Genomic DNA, 17,381 nt, shown 5'->3' with positions numbered 1-17,381 from the left:
ATGTTGTTGATTTTGATATAAGTATTGACAATCATGCTTGTTCCCTCACCAATTCAGTTGTGTGACTGTGACATACTAAGGTCTTGGGACTTCGCTATAGGTGGCTTGTAGAGAACAAATATGCATCCAATATTCAATTAAAAACTAAAAAGAGGATAATAGAAACTATTTCAGAGTTAAAAGTCTCCAGGTGCATAGTTTAGGGGTGCAGATAGAAGCAATGTACCAACTACAGGAGGTTTAAACAAGCGCATGCAGTGAAGTTTGGAGTGAGGTGAGTCATGTACAGGTGCATTTGGAAACCATCAACAATGAAAAGAAACAATTACCTAAAAAGAAAATAGACAACATTTAAACAAAGCAAGGAAGGATATAGGACGCATTAGCAAAGATGTCAGGCGGAAAAGGAAATATACTTCTGTTAAGAAGCAAAATCTAATCACATGTCACAATGTAGTACTTAGTCATCCAGAATGCATAAGAATGCCCCCTGGAACCCCCTGGTGCTGGTTGCCGCCCAAATATATTTTGGACACCCGGATTCTTTGGATGGAGACCCAAAACACCAATTTCTGACTAAAACCATGAGCTGAAACCGTGAGCTGTAAAGCTAAAGAGAAGAGGAGCACAGGAGGTTGAACGGTGACATGAATGAGGATGTGTGCTGCGTGGAGGAGAAGTTAATCCCTCCTGACGGTAGCGCTGGCCTCTCCCTGCCTCTCCTCCGCCTTCTCCCTCATACGACTCTGCGTTGCCTCCTGGTCTGTCACAGGCAGGCAGACGAGTTCACATGTGTGCTCACACGGACACGCATACAAACAAGATGCAGGAAAACCAGGGTGTTTGAACAAAACTTTAGCTTTTTGCCTGAGAAGTGAACAAATCTTCAATCTACATGTCTCAGAAGGCTCTTTATTTGCACACAGATTTGAGTCTTTGCACACTACATTCTGGATAAAATCCTGAGTATGTGCTTTTACTTAGCAGAAAAGACTGTACAGCGATTCCTACTCTGTAAGAAGATTTTGTATGCGCATAACATTTTGGCTGCTACAATATCCTGACGTAGACATTTTGGGCTCGAGACTCCATTAATATTAAACGTTAGTGACTGCGTAGGTAGGGTTTCCTTTCAAGCTCGACTTCTTCCACATTATTAAATCTGCTGGATTGAGTCATCCGTTTCATATTCAGACTTTTTTTTTTTTCCCCCAAAGCTTTGTTTACATATCCACAACAACATGGTGGTTCCCTCAACCTATTTATGGTCTGTTGCAAGAATTAACCTGGATTAGTGTATGTGTTGATTGTGTGAGGTAGCATGGATATTCGCTGGAAGAGATTTGGAATGCTTTGGATTCAGATGAAATGTCTGGAACATGCTGTGGGTGCAGACGAGCTTAAAGCTAATATATGCCTGGAGATGTTAGTTATGCAACTCATTCAGGCTTGCACGCACACATACCAAGACGGACTTCAAGTCATGCGTCACTGTATTGGTAGTACCCACTGCCATCTGCGTCCGCAGTCTACACAGAGCGTAAATGGTCTCATAGCTTGCACAAATGTGACTTACTCACATCTGCACGCACATAATGATGTAGATCTCCAACTATAAAACTAGATTCACCCGTGTTTTATGTGTGGACCTATCAGTTCTAATGATTCTAAACTTTATTTATGAAGCACATTTTAAAGTAAAGAGTAGCGTGTGAAAGCAAAGGTGTAATCAATAAGGTAAATACAATAGCAATTTAAAACACTAGAAATAGAAATTGAATGATAGACAGAAAAGTGTTTACTTAATTTAAATAGGTTTGTTTTTCCAAGAGATTTTAAGATATAAAAAAAATACAACACGAGGCTGAAATGATTTCCTTCATGGATTGTTCCAGAGTGGCAGGGCCCTCATAGCAAAGGTGTTTGGTTTATTGTGGAGTTCGAGGAATCACTGCCGTGGCAGCCAGTGAAGTGAAGCTCTAGTTGTGATGCTGTTTGTGAGGCCTAGCAGCTGTGTTCTGGGTTAACTTGAGTTTGGATAGTTTGGTTAAACACGGAGTGTAGAGAAACACAAAGCTAAACAGGTTGTAATGAAGGCATAACCCAGAGGGAGGAGGAAAAAAAGTCCCGTGCAAAGGGCATCATATCAACAGCATGTTGATGCATAAGCCAAGGTTGACATTTTGGTAACAGGTACCATGAACTCATCATAAGCACAGAGAAAAATGGTGAGTTGTGCAAAAGGTTGCCGTCTTTGCCTGAAGGGTAGATATTCAAAATGAATTGACACACATGAACAGGACTTGGCTTAAAGGTTACAGCAAATCGCTGCTTTTAAGTGTACTGCTCAGCTTTTGTAAAGCGGTTGCTTTAGTGCCATGCCTGTGTTGTAAACTAAAGGTAATGCACAGTATTAGGAACATTATAAATGATTTATCTTGAAATGCTCTCCAGACGTAGCACAGTCTGCCAAGGAAGCTCATGTTTGGCTGAAGATCAAGTGGGATTCAAGTCGCACTTTCTCTCGTGAAAAGGCAAACACCTACAAAGCCCTTCAGGGGACAAACCCTCCGTGTGTTATGCATCGTCTTTTTTATTCTGCGGCAGTGTAGACCTCACTAATGCGCACAATAAATCCTCCAAAATGTCCCTCCTTTCCATAACCAATTCCTTAAGTGGGGACATACAGCATTAATATACACAAGTCTCAAAGTTATAGTCAACCTTGAAAGTGAGTTCTCTCTGCAAAACATCAAGCTACTGCTAAGTGGTTTGTAATCTGCAGAGTAGGATCATATCACAGCCTCAATTTGTATTTGAAGGAGATTCTCCTTTTCTTTTGTAATTTGTTGCAAATACATTTGTAACTAATTCAGCATGCACCGACTGAGCTGAAACTCTTCACTCACACCCATCAATGAAATGCAACATTTACAGGGAGCTTGTTGAAAATGAAAACGTTATACTCTGAGGTGTTATTAAAAGATAAATATAACGATGGAAGGATATATGGAGGATATAAATGTTTGAAATTTGTAAAATCTAATTTAAATCTAACGACAGAAGCACAAAATACTATAAATGTTTTTTTTTACTTTAGTTGTGATAAGGGAACTACTAGTTCTTGCCTAACTGTCTGTGATTGTGTGTGTAGTTTGCATGTTCGCATTGTCAGTGCTTGGACTCTTTTCTGGTCCATCAACTTCCTCCCACAAAAGCCATGCTTGTTTGGCTAATTGGTGAGTCTATATATAGTGATTGGCCATCTCCCTCTGTTAGCCTGAGTGATGGACTGGTAACCTGTCCAGCTTGTATCTTGTCCTTCACCCAGTGTTAATGGGACATGCTCCAGCTCCCGACACCTGAACTTAGACAAAGGAGGTATTGATATTTAGACCTATGGATCATTGGAGTTTCTTTTGCCAACAAATATAACCATCTAGTAAATAACAGGAGGCTGCTCTGAAGCACGTAAATGTCTACAATTGATCATGTGATGTGCACTGGTGTTTTTTATGTTCGTTAAAAAATGATTTGTGGATGTGAGCAGAAATTATGAAGCCCAGTGTGTACTTTTTAGGTCTAACCTTCGAGGCACATTTTTAAAAAGGATTTTCATGTAAACATAATCAAGGGGTGTTCCTGAATATTTTATATCCAGCTTTGTTTTCATCACACTGTAGAGGTAACCTGTCTGAGCAGTGAGCATGCTCTTTCTTTTTTTTTGGACATAACAGCTACCAACTGTTTATAAGTGGACTCATGCAAAATCTGGATCATGAGCTTGAGTCATTTTTTTTAACCTGCCTGCACATGCAAATGTGGAGTTTGCGCTGGTGAAACCATTGCGTCATAGCTTTAGATATAACACTGGATAGTGTGAAATTAATATAACTAAACCCTGCTTGCATTGAAAGTGAGAAAGGAACACAACACAGTACACAATAGTTTGATGTAGAAGAACATTGTAGAACTGTGACTATGATGGAGGGGGACATTGGCTGTTTTGAAGTTTCTAAGGGTCTGTTCACTCAGATTATGAAAAAAGTTATTAGCTGCTGAGAGTCCTCGGTGGAGGAGCTGTCCGTGGTGCTGACAGCTCCACACATTAAACAGACTTTCCCTGCAGCAGCTGTTGGTGGTGATACTGCAGCCGTGGCTCCGACCCCATTTGTCCGCTCTGAAACCACAAGTGCAGAACAATCTCTCTCTCTCTCTCTCTCTCTCTCTCTCTCTCTCTCTCTCTCTCTCTCTCTCTCTCTCTCTCTCTCTCTCTCTCTCTCTCTCTCTCTCTCTCTCACACACAAACACACACACACACACACAGCTTTTAAACCACTCAATTCAAAGTGTAGTGGAGACTAATCTGTTTATAGTATCACAATATTTGAATAAGATCAAAATAATCTGATGCAACTTGTTTTGTTGAACCACTCTCAGCTTTATTTTTTTTTATCATTTTCAAAGGGGAAATGTAGGGGTTGAAAAGTACACCATTAACATTTTTAGACAATTTTAGACATAAACTTCAGGTTAACTGACATCTTCGTAATCCTGTCTCTACCTCCAGCATTTGGCATGTGGACTCTTGGACCATTTATGATGCTTCAAAAATTCTAGATCTACCAGAAATCATAGAAATACAGTTTTGGCCAACGTACTCTTTGCTATGAATGGCCCCCTGACTGCTGGATTATGTCCATTCACACATACAATTCACCCGTGTTCACCCAATTCCATGAATGAATTACAAACTTATCTTGGAAAAGGGAAAGAAGCACATTGTATATTTTGTGACAAACCTGAAGCCACAGGAACAAAATGAATCCAGATGTGCTAACTTGAGTGTTCTCACTCAATCTTTGCTTTTTTTTCTTCTTCCGTACAGTAGTTAAGTTTGCACTTTCCATGTGAAGAGCCTCCTCAATAATTATCTGCACCAAGCAGATGGTACATCTTTGTGACTCTACTTGTGCTGAGGCTTGAGACAGCAGACGTTGTATCTGTCCTCCCACAGCTAAGTGGGACAAAGTGTTTCCTACGTGACACCTAATTAGTAACAACCCCCCCACCCATAAGAATCGCATTAGCCATCCTGCAAAACTCTGCATTCAAGATTTCATTTTTCAGCAGCTCAAAATTATGACCGCATGAGCAACAGGCTTATTTGGTTAAATATAACAATGCCATGTTTCATATTGCTATTATTATCCCAAACCTTTTGAACTGGGGAGAAGTCAGATCCTCTCCATGTAATCCTCTTTTGGTGAGCAAAGGAAAACATTTGAATGCTGCAATTAATTTTCATTAATGGCTTTTTTTAATTCGTGTTCGACAAACTCGGAGGTTGACGGAATTAACGATCCTTAAATAAAATTTAATTAAAATAACATCTGTGAAATCCCGCCTATTTCGAATGAAATCTTTAGCTGTGCGCAGGAACGCGAACAGGGTTTTTATTGGCATTAGATGAAACCAAACTGTTCTGTCAGCAATTACGTTCAGATTTTTTCATTTATATTTAACCCAGTTTAGTTCAGTTTGAAGATGTTTCCCAAGTATGTGCATTCAATTAAATTATTTTCAATTGCATGCTGATTGGGGCTGTAACAGTTTTGAAGTGAACCGGAAAACTGCGTGTCAAAGGAAATTGGCCCATCCCCCACATCCCCCAATTGCATCCAATCACATACCTTCATGGCACACGTGTGGAAACTTTTATTTTTTTCAGTTGCCGGTTAACATACAAGGACAACAGGAGTCGTGACATGACTGAGCCGCATGGTGTTCAAAGATATCACCCAGACCCAGCGGTCACTCAGCTCAATGGAACAGTTAGCAGGGAAGAAAATCCCCCCTCTGGTCGACACATCCCCTCTTCTCACTCAATCGATCTCCCTGTAACAGTGATTTGAGCTACTTCACCAGCAGACCAGACAAACTACCCCATATAAATGTATTATAAAATCCACTTGAAGCATCTCTCGCTTACTGAGAGAGAAGCTCTTGGCTCTAAGACCACATGCCGCCAGTCTCAGCTTGAGGAGCAAAGTTTGGTAGATGTTGAGATCCGTAAGGAATAAAATAACATAATAAGAGGCTGAACACTGAAAGTTGTTCAGCAGAGATTTGTTTTGTCATTTTGAGTTTTATGAATTCCTTTTACAGTCATCTTGTAATAACATAAATATTGGTTATGAAATCCACTTGTTTCTTTTTTTCCTTTTTTTTATAAGTGTGATCTGTAAAAATCGACCACATTTTTTGGAAGGATGCTGTAAAACAATCCAGACACTGTTAAAACAATCCTCTGTTTTATATTGTTTTCCAAAAGAAATGTTTCATAAAGGCACTAGGGTACTGTATAAAAACGAAAGTGTTAAGTGGTTCATTCATGGCTAAAGTTTGGAAATCTCTGCACTAATACAGTCACTTTGATTGGAGCTGAGACGTGAGTGACTCATAAGGATGCACAGACTGATCTGACTTTGAATGCGTGGTGGGACACTGACTGACCACAGCGAGCAGAGAGGGGCCAGCAGCTAAATTAGCAGGTTTGGGAAGAGAATGATAATCACGGTGGTGATGGAAGGGAAAGAGAAAGAGTGTGTGTGTGTGTGTGTGTGTGTGTGTGTGTGTGTGTGTGTGTGTGTGTGTGTGTGAACATGGAGATAAAACATAGAGGAAAGAAGTTAGAGTGAATTAGTCATTAGGGGCATTAAGGTCTCCTCCCCGTCCTGCCCACCCCACTTTGCATGCACATATGGACCTCAAATTTCACACATATGCATGGATTCACACATGAACACATGCATGTCTCATTTTCACTGTAACGCACATCTTTGCACAGATGTCCCCGATTGCTGTTGATTCCCCGTTCGTGTTGTTTATCCTTAAGAGAGGGTCCAATTATCATCTCCCTTTTTTTATCCGAAGACCAGATTTGTCTGTTGACTTGTGCATATTGAAGATTTAAATTGGCACAGTAACGTGTGTGTCCCTTGGCTTCACAGCATAGCACTGTGTTTACAAGATGTTGTGGAGTGTTAAGTCGAGCTGTGAATGTGTGATTCACTGGAAGTGGGAGGAAGTAGAGAGGCAGACATCATTCCCGAGGCCCTTAAAACGAAGCCCATAAAAGGTCATCCCTTCCCTTTCTCCGTTTCTTTGTTTTTCCTATTTTTGTTTTCATGCTTCAACCGTCTCAAATGCTCTGCAAAGTGTTTCTTGTTTTTTTTTTTTTTTTTGCCTAAAAGAAAAAAACAAACAGAGTGAGTGAAATAAAGTTTGATTAGTGGCTGTCAGAGCCCTGATTGACCTCTGAGGTGCCTCGGACCATCAATTTTCTTTCCATCACATCTCTGTTTCTTGTTTACCTTCGCATCCCTTCCATCCCCCTGCCCTGCACTCACATGGCGTAAACCGATTTGTCCCGAGGTGCCGTCGCAGAGGACGACTGCATCTGACACCTCATGATGTGCCTCGTCCGCTTAATTAGCAGACGACGTCGGTTTTGTGGCTGTCGCGAGGTGTGGTTCAGAAAATCTCTGGTCTGCAGGGGGTGATGTTTTGTGACGACAGAGTTACACAATAAAAGCGGCGAGTGAACTTGCTCACCAGCCTCTGCGTCTTCCTGTCCTTGTCTGTTCTGTATCTCTGTCTTGGTTTGATAGCGTCTCGCTGCGACATCCCTGGCTGTGCACACAAAGGGATGAATGAATCTGGCTGCCCCCCTCCCTCACTTCGTCTGGTTCTCTCTCTTCTCCACTCAGGCCAGGGTTTATTGACTTCCTCGATGTGGGCTGATAAATTTAATCATAAACCCCTGGGCTGCACAATCTTGTCTTGTGCAGATGGTGACATACAAAGCTCAGACTTTTTTTTTTTGCTTTCTTTTTTTTATTTTTTTTGCTTGAGTATACAACAGTCAGGTTCAAGAACTCATATTGCATTTATTATCTCTGAGTTATAACTGTTTACAGAGCGCAGCTCTTCTCAGTCCAGTGAAAACAAGAATCATGTTTTTCTCCTCAGAATGTGTTTCTCTCTCTGGACTCTTGGTTTGTTGCTTTTATAGTACACTGCATTCAACGTGGACCCCATTTTAGACCAGATGAATTATTTCTTGGAGAATTTGTTTATCACATTTTATTCATTGAATGTATTTTTTGCTATTTTGGCAGGTTCCCTTTTTTCTTTTTTAAACATTTATTGATCCATTCTTTTCTTTTTTTTTTTTTTTTTGTGGCTCTGGGAAAACAAATCTATTGCTTATTTGAGATGAATAAACGATCTGACCTGAATTGGACTGAAGAAAAGAAATTATTTAGTAAAAGTGCTGAAATTCAATCAAAATTCAAATGGTCTTAAAGCAACAAGGTGCATAAAAACAGTCATCAAAAAAAAAGCAGAGATCTCTATCAGAAGCCACACAGTGTAAACAAATCATAAAGGTGCAGCACATGCGCGGACACATTCTATTCAACTTTGCTTCAGTTTCGATATCACTGATTATTATTTTGATCAAATATCCCGTGAAACCAAAGCTGGCCTCACAGTTACCAGTTTAGTACCGATGCTTTGCATGAAAGTTTCAAAATATCTGTATAAAATGACAATAACGTACAAATTACAACTTGGGGCTTCAGGACGCTATCCTGAGATCACAGGAGGGGTCTGAGGAAAAACTAGATTTGCTCATGTCCAAGAAAACTAGAAGAGATGTGAGAAACTGCCCTTTACTTTTAGTTTTACTCCTGTTTACTTAAGCTTGTGAGAGAAGGAGACTGTCTTCCAGTGTGTAGCTTCACGGTGATGTTTTAGCAAAACAGGGATCGAAGAGGGAAGAGGGGGTCCGCAACCTTTCATAGAGGCAATCTGAGGACATGACGGAGACAATGGAGAGCATACTACTGCCTCAGTGCGCCTGTAGGAGGCATTTATTCAGCTGTGGTTCAGATTACTGTGACATGTGTTGAAACAGATGAATGACTGGTTAATAGAGTAATAACTACGTTCTGTGATGATAGAAAAATCACATCATTACCTAAAATTAGTACACACAGAGTAAACATTGATGTCTTAACATGACAGTCTGTTCTGCAAAGAGACATTTAGTACCTGAAGTATCTTTATTTTTACATGTAGCCCACAAGACCTTTGAAGAGTTTGCTGTTCCCTTTAGTTTCCAGTCCAGTCAGAAGCTAATCCAATAGTTTTGTGAGCACATCTAATTAACTCAAACTTATTCCAACTTTTGTAAATTAAGAACGAGCTGGCAAAAGTCCATTCGGCCCAGATTTACCTCTGTATGTAACCTGTATCTTTGACAATAGCAGTAATTAGAAAGCAATTATAGAGAAAGGAGGGCTTTTTGTTTTTATTGTAGGCAATATTATTACATCAGTAATATATAGGTTCACTTGGCGGATTTATCCTGCTTTTCTTACCATGACCATAAAAACAGTAATTCTGGTTTCCTTTTTATTTAAAGACAGAGCTGATTAAACTAAGGAGCTGACTCCTATTATAAGTGACTTATCCGCATTTTACCGGCGCCATGCTGAGAATGACAATCAACAGCCTGAGCTCAGCACACCAGCATGAAGTGGTATTATGTGCCAGGATATGACCAGTCGCAGTAAAATCACTCTTGAATGCTCAGAGCCGCGATAGGAGGAGAGCATTGGCCTAGTTTGAGTCTGGCGTAATTATGTAATGCTTGAGTACCTGCAGCACCAGCGGCATGACAACTTCTGAATGTGAATCTGGACTGTGGAGTGAACAGACAGGGGCTGCACACCTCTCCTCAATCCTTTTACATGCTCTGCAACTTAATCGCATCTTTAGCTGATGACGTTTGCTCGGTGTTTCACGGATGTTTCTCAAATTTCTGGTTTGTTTTTTTATTTTTGGGGATTCCTCCCTAAAATCCTTCTTCCCTTCCTGTTTATCTTTCCCGCCATCCCAGTTTTTCTTCCTCGTCGCCTCTAATCCACCCATCCCTTCATCTCTGCCTTCTTGTGCTCCTGTCTTTTTCAGCTTCACCCCCTCCCTATCGTTTCCAAATGCCACATACCAAATGGAGGGTGACAGTATGCAGCTGTGGGTTTTGTCCCCAGACAGCATCTTGGAGAAAAGCTTATCCACACACACACACACACACACACACACCCACACACACACACACATTAATGCAGATAAAGGGAGGGACTGCCACTAACTCCAGTCTTTCATCTCTCGTTTATATAATAGTTACGGATGGAGTCAACATGTGAGGCTCACATACATGTTGAAGACAATGCACGGCAGAACTATCTCAACAAGACATTAAACGGGGTTTTTTTTCTCTCTTGTTTCTATCTCTTCAGAAAACAAAGCTCCATGCTGCCCTGCAGGAGAAAAATCGCCTGAACCTTGAGCTCATCAACCACCACCTGAAGGCATCCAAGTATGACCAGGTAGGGCAGCCACACATGTCGCAGTATACACACGGTATATTGCAAGGACACCCAGGTGATGATGATCAATGCTTTACCAGGTGTTGGTGCATGGTAAAATCTATTTCACTTTGTAGTATCAGTTGTGCAGGAGCAGCACTAAATCTTATAAATGGGTCAACCATATGTATGAGTTTGTGATCCATCTCTCCACAGATCAATATGCATGCAGTGACGATGATAGTATGCTACTTCTTATTAATAACCGCATATAGTGAGATATCGGATCTATGTGGCAATAAAATCAAACCTTCTATTTTACATACACACAATACACATTGCTCTGATATTTCATCCTCTGATTGTGTGTTTTTTGGGGGGATTTGCCAAACTTTCACAAGTTGCATACATGAATATGAACACACACATTCAAACACATGCCCAGAAGGAGAGACAGTGACCGTCTGTGATGGTAGGCCATTAGCTGCTCTGGCGCTAATAGTGGCTTTCACAGAGGGGGCAGATTTGACATGTGTCCAGGGACTGTGCTGGGAGCTTTTGCTGCATCGTGCCACAAAAAAAAATAAAAAGACGCCATCTGTGCAGTGACAAGGTGGGCACAGAGATGAAAAAAAAAGTGGGGCAAGATAATGTCCAGTGGTGCCAAATATACAGTATGAATGAATGGGACTGGCTTGTAAGGGCAATCATGGCAAAGGCCCCGGCAGAGTGTTCTTGACGGTGAATAGAGAGCGAATGAGCAAATATGAAAGAGAAACAACAGAAGCTGACAGAGAGTGAGAAACAAAGGGATGAGAAACATGACAGTGGTGAAATAATTAGGGAAGTAATCAGAGAAAATAAATTGCACTCATATGACCAAAGCTCCACTTTGCTGATCATAATGAGTAAATGCTTACTTTTAAAGGAGAAATTAAAACACTAACATGTTTTAATTCAGTATTTGTCAGGTTTAATTTATATCCCTTGGCTTTCGCCTGATGAGTCCGTCCTCACAGATAAAGCTCGGGAAAAAGATGCCCAACCATCCTTCTTCGTTGACTTGATTACTCTGTTAATTTCCAGGAGGGGGGTCATCATGATGTTGTTGTATTTGAGCCAAGTAGTAGTTATATGAACACAATGTTTTGACTACATCAAACATAATAAAAAGGTTAACACATCCTCATGTAAAAAGGACAATTTCTCTCTCTCTCTCTCTCTCTCTCTCTCTCCCTCTCTCTCTCTTTCTCGCTCTCTGTACATTTACTTTACGGTCACACCCATGTAATTACTATTTTTACTTATTTAATGACTGTAAGGAATGAAGGAATGCTTTTAAATATTTGGGATTACTGTGATTTAAGTATTTCTATTCTATTCTATTCTAATCAAAATGACTATGCGATCACAATATTTCCTATAAAATGATTGATAACTTTTATCTCCTATCCAGAGTTGATCTTGATTCTCATCCAAATGTGGAGTTTCTTGCTCTGTTTAGCTGACATAATACATATTAGCAGCTTTTTTTTTTTTATGTGATAGAGACACTATAGCACAAATATTATGGTTTTAATTCTAAAGAATGCATCTATACATGCATGGTTATCACTTGAGGTCGAGCTGGATTTCTACATTTATGACTCTCTTACGTTTCTTTAAAACTGTTCGGTCTCTAAATGAACCAACTAACTAAATCACACATATTCATTGTATTTGACATTAATAAAATGGCTTTTTCATCAAATACAAAACATGTTTGCTTTTTATTCACAAGGTCTCCCTTGATGCAGTCCTTGCATGAAACTATTGCGACAACTTACAAATAAGATGATATTATCAGAATTTGCTTGACTTATAGAATATAATTAAATTAAGCACAAAATGCGTTGTTTTGGTTCATAATTTCCTTCTTGATATGTTGCTTTCTAGCAATAAATCCTCCCTTCATGAAAAGCCATCTTATCTCTGTTTTGTCCAGTAAGCGAGTTGTGCTTATGCAATATTTTGCCAAATCTTCTGAGTGCCAAAAACAACGGTTGCTCTTGTTGTTCAAGGACCCCCAGGTGCTGATGATGTGGTTAGCCTATTGCCACCTGGTTGTAAGAACATGTGAGCTTTGGCCTTGCTACAGTATTCAAAAGATGTCTGTTCCAAGAATCAGAAGGTCGTGTTTGACCGATGTGGAAACAGCAGGTCAGATCATGGAATTGGGCAACTGAATCAGCCTGGGTACTACCTACAAACCGAGGGCCAACTGAAGTGGATCCCGTGAAGATGACAGTCTAGAAAAGGGTTTTCTATTCTGTCAGCATTTAGGAGAAAGGTTTGCAAGATGATATGAGCGATGCCTCTCTGCCTATATGATTCAGAACAAACCGCACAAAGCCAGTCTCATGGGGCGACAAGGACGCTTGACGTGGTTTCCCTTCACCTCCGGGTCGGTTTGCACGGGTGTTGGCAACATCTGCACTTCAACCTTAGCGTGTGGAGGAAAGTGATGAAGTCCAGATTTACCCTCTGGTAGCTGATGAAAAGGTTAAAGTGTGGTGACCACACAGAAGACACTGTTGAAAAATAGTGGCCAATGAGGAAATCTTAATGGAGAGAGATGTCAAGTATTGCCTGCTCGTTCGAAAAATGCATGTTCCTTATAAATGTAAGAGGCTTTCCAATGTATCCAGGTTTCCACACTCAAGAAACATTATTACAACAAAGAAAAAAATCAAACAAACACATATTTTTGCAGTTTAATATGATTCATCTTTCTTCCACATGATAGTGTTGATACATCAGGTTGTACAAACAGTCCTGACTTCAGCTCCAGACATGAATTCCAAATAATAAATCTTCTCATTTTCTATTGCGGCTAGGGGTGTTTTCTGTGCACTTTGAGAGCGAGCGCGCTTATCTATCTGTTTGGCTAATTAATGAGACGACGGGCGTACGACTGAAGGATGGTCGGGCACGCTCCTTTGAGGCCTCCTTCAGAGGAACCAGCTTAGCTCAAGGCCTCTGACTGATGAAGGAACGAGAGGCAGAATGCTCCAGTCAGCAGGCCTGTCCCATCACGGCTAAATGGAAATGTGCTGATAAATTTATCTCCTCAGATTGTGAATTCTCAATCAACCCTCCAAGTGAAAGAAAAAGAAAAAAAGAAATAGCTTCTGTTCATAAATGTAAAAAAACAACAACAAAAAACTAGGTCTTCGGCGAGAACAAAGCTCATAAAAATTGCATGCTTGTTTTTCTTGAAAAAAAAATGTTGTGAGAAGCTTCGCGTAAAACAAAGAGGAAATTAAAATGTTCTCCAACTTTGTTGTTCTTTTTGCCCCCGTTTCTAAAGACTTGCCTTAACAAAACCTATTTAAACTTTTGTCATCGGTCTACGTAACTTTTCTTTTCCTCCACTTTTTTGTCCCTTATATCTGGACTGGATGCAGGTGAGATCTGACTATGACCAGCTGAGACAGACCTTTGCTGTAGTGTGCCAGGAGAGAGACGTGGCCCGGCAGCAGAGACAGAGACTGCAAGGCAAAGTTGATGGCCTGGAACAGGTTCTGAAGGTGGGTTTTACGCACGCGAGCTACTTATAAATATGCACACATCACTTTAACGTCTGGGGTTCACACCTCTAGTCTTGCCTGGTTGAGCTGAGCACCTCCGTGTGCTTGTTCTGTCAGTTAACAGTGTGTTGTAACGTCATACATTCATTCACTGAACAGCACAGCTACGATCAGGACGACTGAAGAAAGTTACAGACCAACAAGACCTCGAGTGTGATATTGCTTTTATACAACTGTGTAGCATAATTTATTGATTATTCTACTTTTTTCAGTTTTTATAAAACTGTATTTCTATTTAACTGGTGTTCTGTAGTACTGTATTTCTTGTCATTTAGAGAGATAGCCCGGATATATACTGTTCTGCTTGAGGCCTTGCATGAATTAAATGTCACATAATCAGACTGAGAAACATAAAAACATAGATTAACACTGCGAAGACACTAGATGATAGAACGGTGGTGAACGGTTATGTCCACAGTCCTGCATGATCTTAAAGTGTCTCCGTCCCAACACACAGTGATTGTAATGAGTGGCTAGTTAACAGGCTTTCTGCAGAGCGTCGTGATGAGTTGAAACAGGAAGGCACTGATAAAGTGCAGGAACCGTGGTGCTCTGCGCCACAGAGTGGGATTTTGGTTTAGCGAGATAACTTCACAGTTAGCTCTGTTTTTAGTATTAGGACTGCGGATATCTTTGTATTCAGGCATGTTGCCATAGTAACCTTTGCTTTAAGTCGAGTATAATAATATCCTTTTACCCACAATGGCCGTTTGGCATGTCTGCAAATGCAAACTTCATCACTGTTTATAATTCATGTACATTTCAAGCTTGTACATATATTTCCATTTCTCGTGCAAACAGAGAAAACAGAAGCATTTATGTCTTTATTGTTATACTAGGATGGATGTCATTAAAAATGACTGTTTAAAACAGCTGTGAGACATAGTGATACATGTGTACTGGTGCTTGTTGAATATTTGTTGTCCACTCAGATTCCTCTGTCAGTATTGTTGACTTGGTTGAATAGATATTTTCAGCAGTACTTTCACTTTTCCAGTTAAACTAATGTCACAAATCAATTTGAAGTTTAGATCAAATAAATCCAGTGAGTACAGGTCCAGTGATGGATTTCCACCAAATAACAGTCTTGGAAGACTTAGGATTTGAATATCTGCATTGATAGACGACATCGTCAGCTTGATTCCACCACTGAGTGTCTGTATGGTGGTCCTGAACTCATGTTGCAAATCTGCACAGATGAAGCAGAAAATTAGGGAGATTCAAGATCAAACCATTCATTACTTCCCTAACATCATCATTAAGTCCATCTGTCAGCCTTTTCGCTGGCTACTTCCATGCTTGTCTCCCATATTTCCGTCTTCGCTCTTATTATTTCATCACTTCAGTGGTCTTTTTTGGCTCACACTTTTCAGAACATTTGGAAATCTTTCAGAATCAGCTTTCTTATTTGGAAACATTCCCGTCCCTCCATGTGTTTGTTTTTCCGAGAAGAGTTTAGAAGGAAACTGACGCAACATATGAAGTGGAGTTTCACTGGTTTCATAGAGAAGCTCTTTTTTTTTTTACCCCCTTTATCGTGTTCTTGTCTGCCAATAGTAATCAGACCCAGTCTCACTGCACTGCGAGAGGCACTCTCATTACAAATCCTCGCCTCCCCGCATCTCCTATTGATTGTCTGTTTGTCAGGATATTCGAAAGAGAAATGTACCCTCATGAGAAAAACTGACCCGTTCCCCAATACAGCAGAGGAAGGTTTGTCACTGTCTTATTGTGCATTGATTACAGAGACAAAGAGACTATTTAGAGAAAATTACATGGGGCAATGTGGGTGGAGAACACAGTGATGGTGGAGACACAACATGCAGAGAAAAAAAAAGAAGACTCTTTTTTAACTGGATTATTCAGTTAAAACTAATGAGATTCTCTGCTGCCAGTCTGGTTTTAAAGTTATAGAGTCCGATTACAAAGAATTTTATTGAACTTAATTTGGAGCTATTCCCATTGACAAATCTTTCATATGTGTCTAAAATGAGCATCATCTGAAAAATCCTACCAAAACTGCATTAGTGTAACGAAATGATCTCACAACCCAACAGGTAGGTGGGCGGTGGGGATTCCCAGTGCAAAGCATTGTGCATATACTGTTTCAGTCTGATGAATTTATTCAAAAAGCTGTGGTTCTTCAATAAAATAGAATTGATGGAGCTCGCCGAAGAAGTGACCATGTAAATGTAGGGACTGTTTGAGTGAAAGACACAACATAGCGCTGACACAGAGAGCGATGCAGCGATGGAAGATATCGACTTAAATGTGAGCAAAATAGCGTGAGCATCAAAATCATGAAATGAGTTTGAGATTTTAAAAGGTTTCAGATTACACTTTTGAAAAAGAAGAAGAAGATGTTCTGAATGGATTTACTTCTCATGTGAAAATGTCCCTAATGTCCTCATACATTAGCCCACTGGAGAAGCATTTAAATTTGTTCATATTTCCAGGTTATCGTTGCAAGGATTTTATTCATCCGGCCCAATCGAAGATCAAACACTTTGGTTACTCCTCATGCCCATAGTCTAGTAGCAAAGGTATTCCTCTTCAACAGGAACCATGCACCATGCAGTTGTTTGCGCTACTTGTGTCTGCTTATGTAGTTTTAAAAGATTTTAGAAATCACACATTGACTCAAAAAGTATCAGGTCACGGTTTGAGGCCTTGACTGGAATTACCAGTCAAGTCTAAAAAAGATTGAATAAGAAGATTAAAAGTCAGCGTGCTTCAGGCGTCAAATGTTGTCAAATGTTTAATCTCATTAAATAAGACTTCAATGGAGTCACAGGTCAGTCAGGTAAAGACACGCAGGAGGAGTCACATCCCAGTCATATTTCAAATCCACAATTTATGTGTGACCTCAGTTGCCCTTTTCCCACTTGCCCTTTCCTTCCCAATTCATGTTTCACCTCTTCCTGTTTTGAAGTAAAGGTTAGTAGAAGAACGAGGGCTTCAACCTGTAAAACAGTCAAATCAGTGAGCCAAGCACGTGATTTTAAGATGGTCCCGTTCGAACGTGACATCCCAGAATGCAAGAAATATAGTTGCGACCATCACTTGTAACGCGTAAGGGTTAAATAAAAAGTAGTTTTCAGTGTGAGGCTGTAGTGACAGCCTCTCTGCCGCCTCACTCCTCTGCAGCTTAGAGCTTCTCCCTAATTATGCAAAGCAGCGGCTGCCTGCTCAGGACACTTCCAAGCCACTCCAGGAGGTAAAGAAGCTTTTCTCTTTTCCCCCCTCCATGGAGGAACAACACAGGAAAAAAAAAAAGAATGTCAGAGATTTCCTTCTAAGTGCTATTTTCTTC

General features: G+C 40.3%; 1 protein-coding gene across 1 annotated transcript in view; it reads left to right on the top strand.

Moving 5' to 3' along the window:
* The window catches only part of rimbp2a (RIMS binding protein 2a), a gene marked incomplete at its 3' end in the record, with an annotated part of 71,491 nt that overhangs the window by 27,900 nt on the left and 26,210 nt on the right, over positions 1–17,381 (top strand). The window contains exons 4-5 of the mRNA XM_080477307.1: positions 10,371–10,460; positions 13,886–14,008. Coding sequence (XP_080333433.1) covers positions 10,371–10,460; positions 13,886–14,008 — 213 coding nt within the window. The remainder of the gene's footprint in view (positions 1–10,370; positions 10,461–13,885; positions 14,009–17,381) is intronic.

This window comes from Lipophrys pholis, assembly GCF_963383615.2.
Source record: "Lipophrys pholis genome assembly, chromosome: 12".
NCBI classification, from domain to species: Eukaryota; Metazoa; Chordata; class Actinopteri; order Blenniiformes; family Blenniidae; genus Lipophrys; species Lipophrys pholis.
This window is presented reverse-complemented; position numbering and strand designations above follow the sequence as displayed.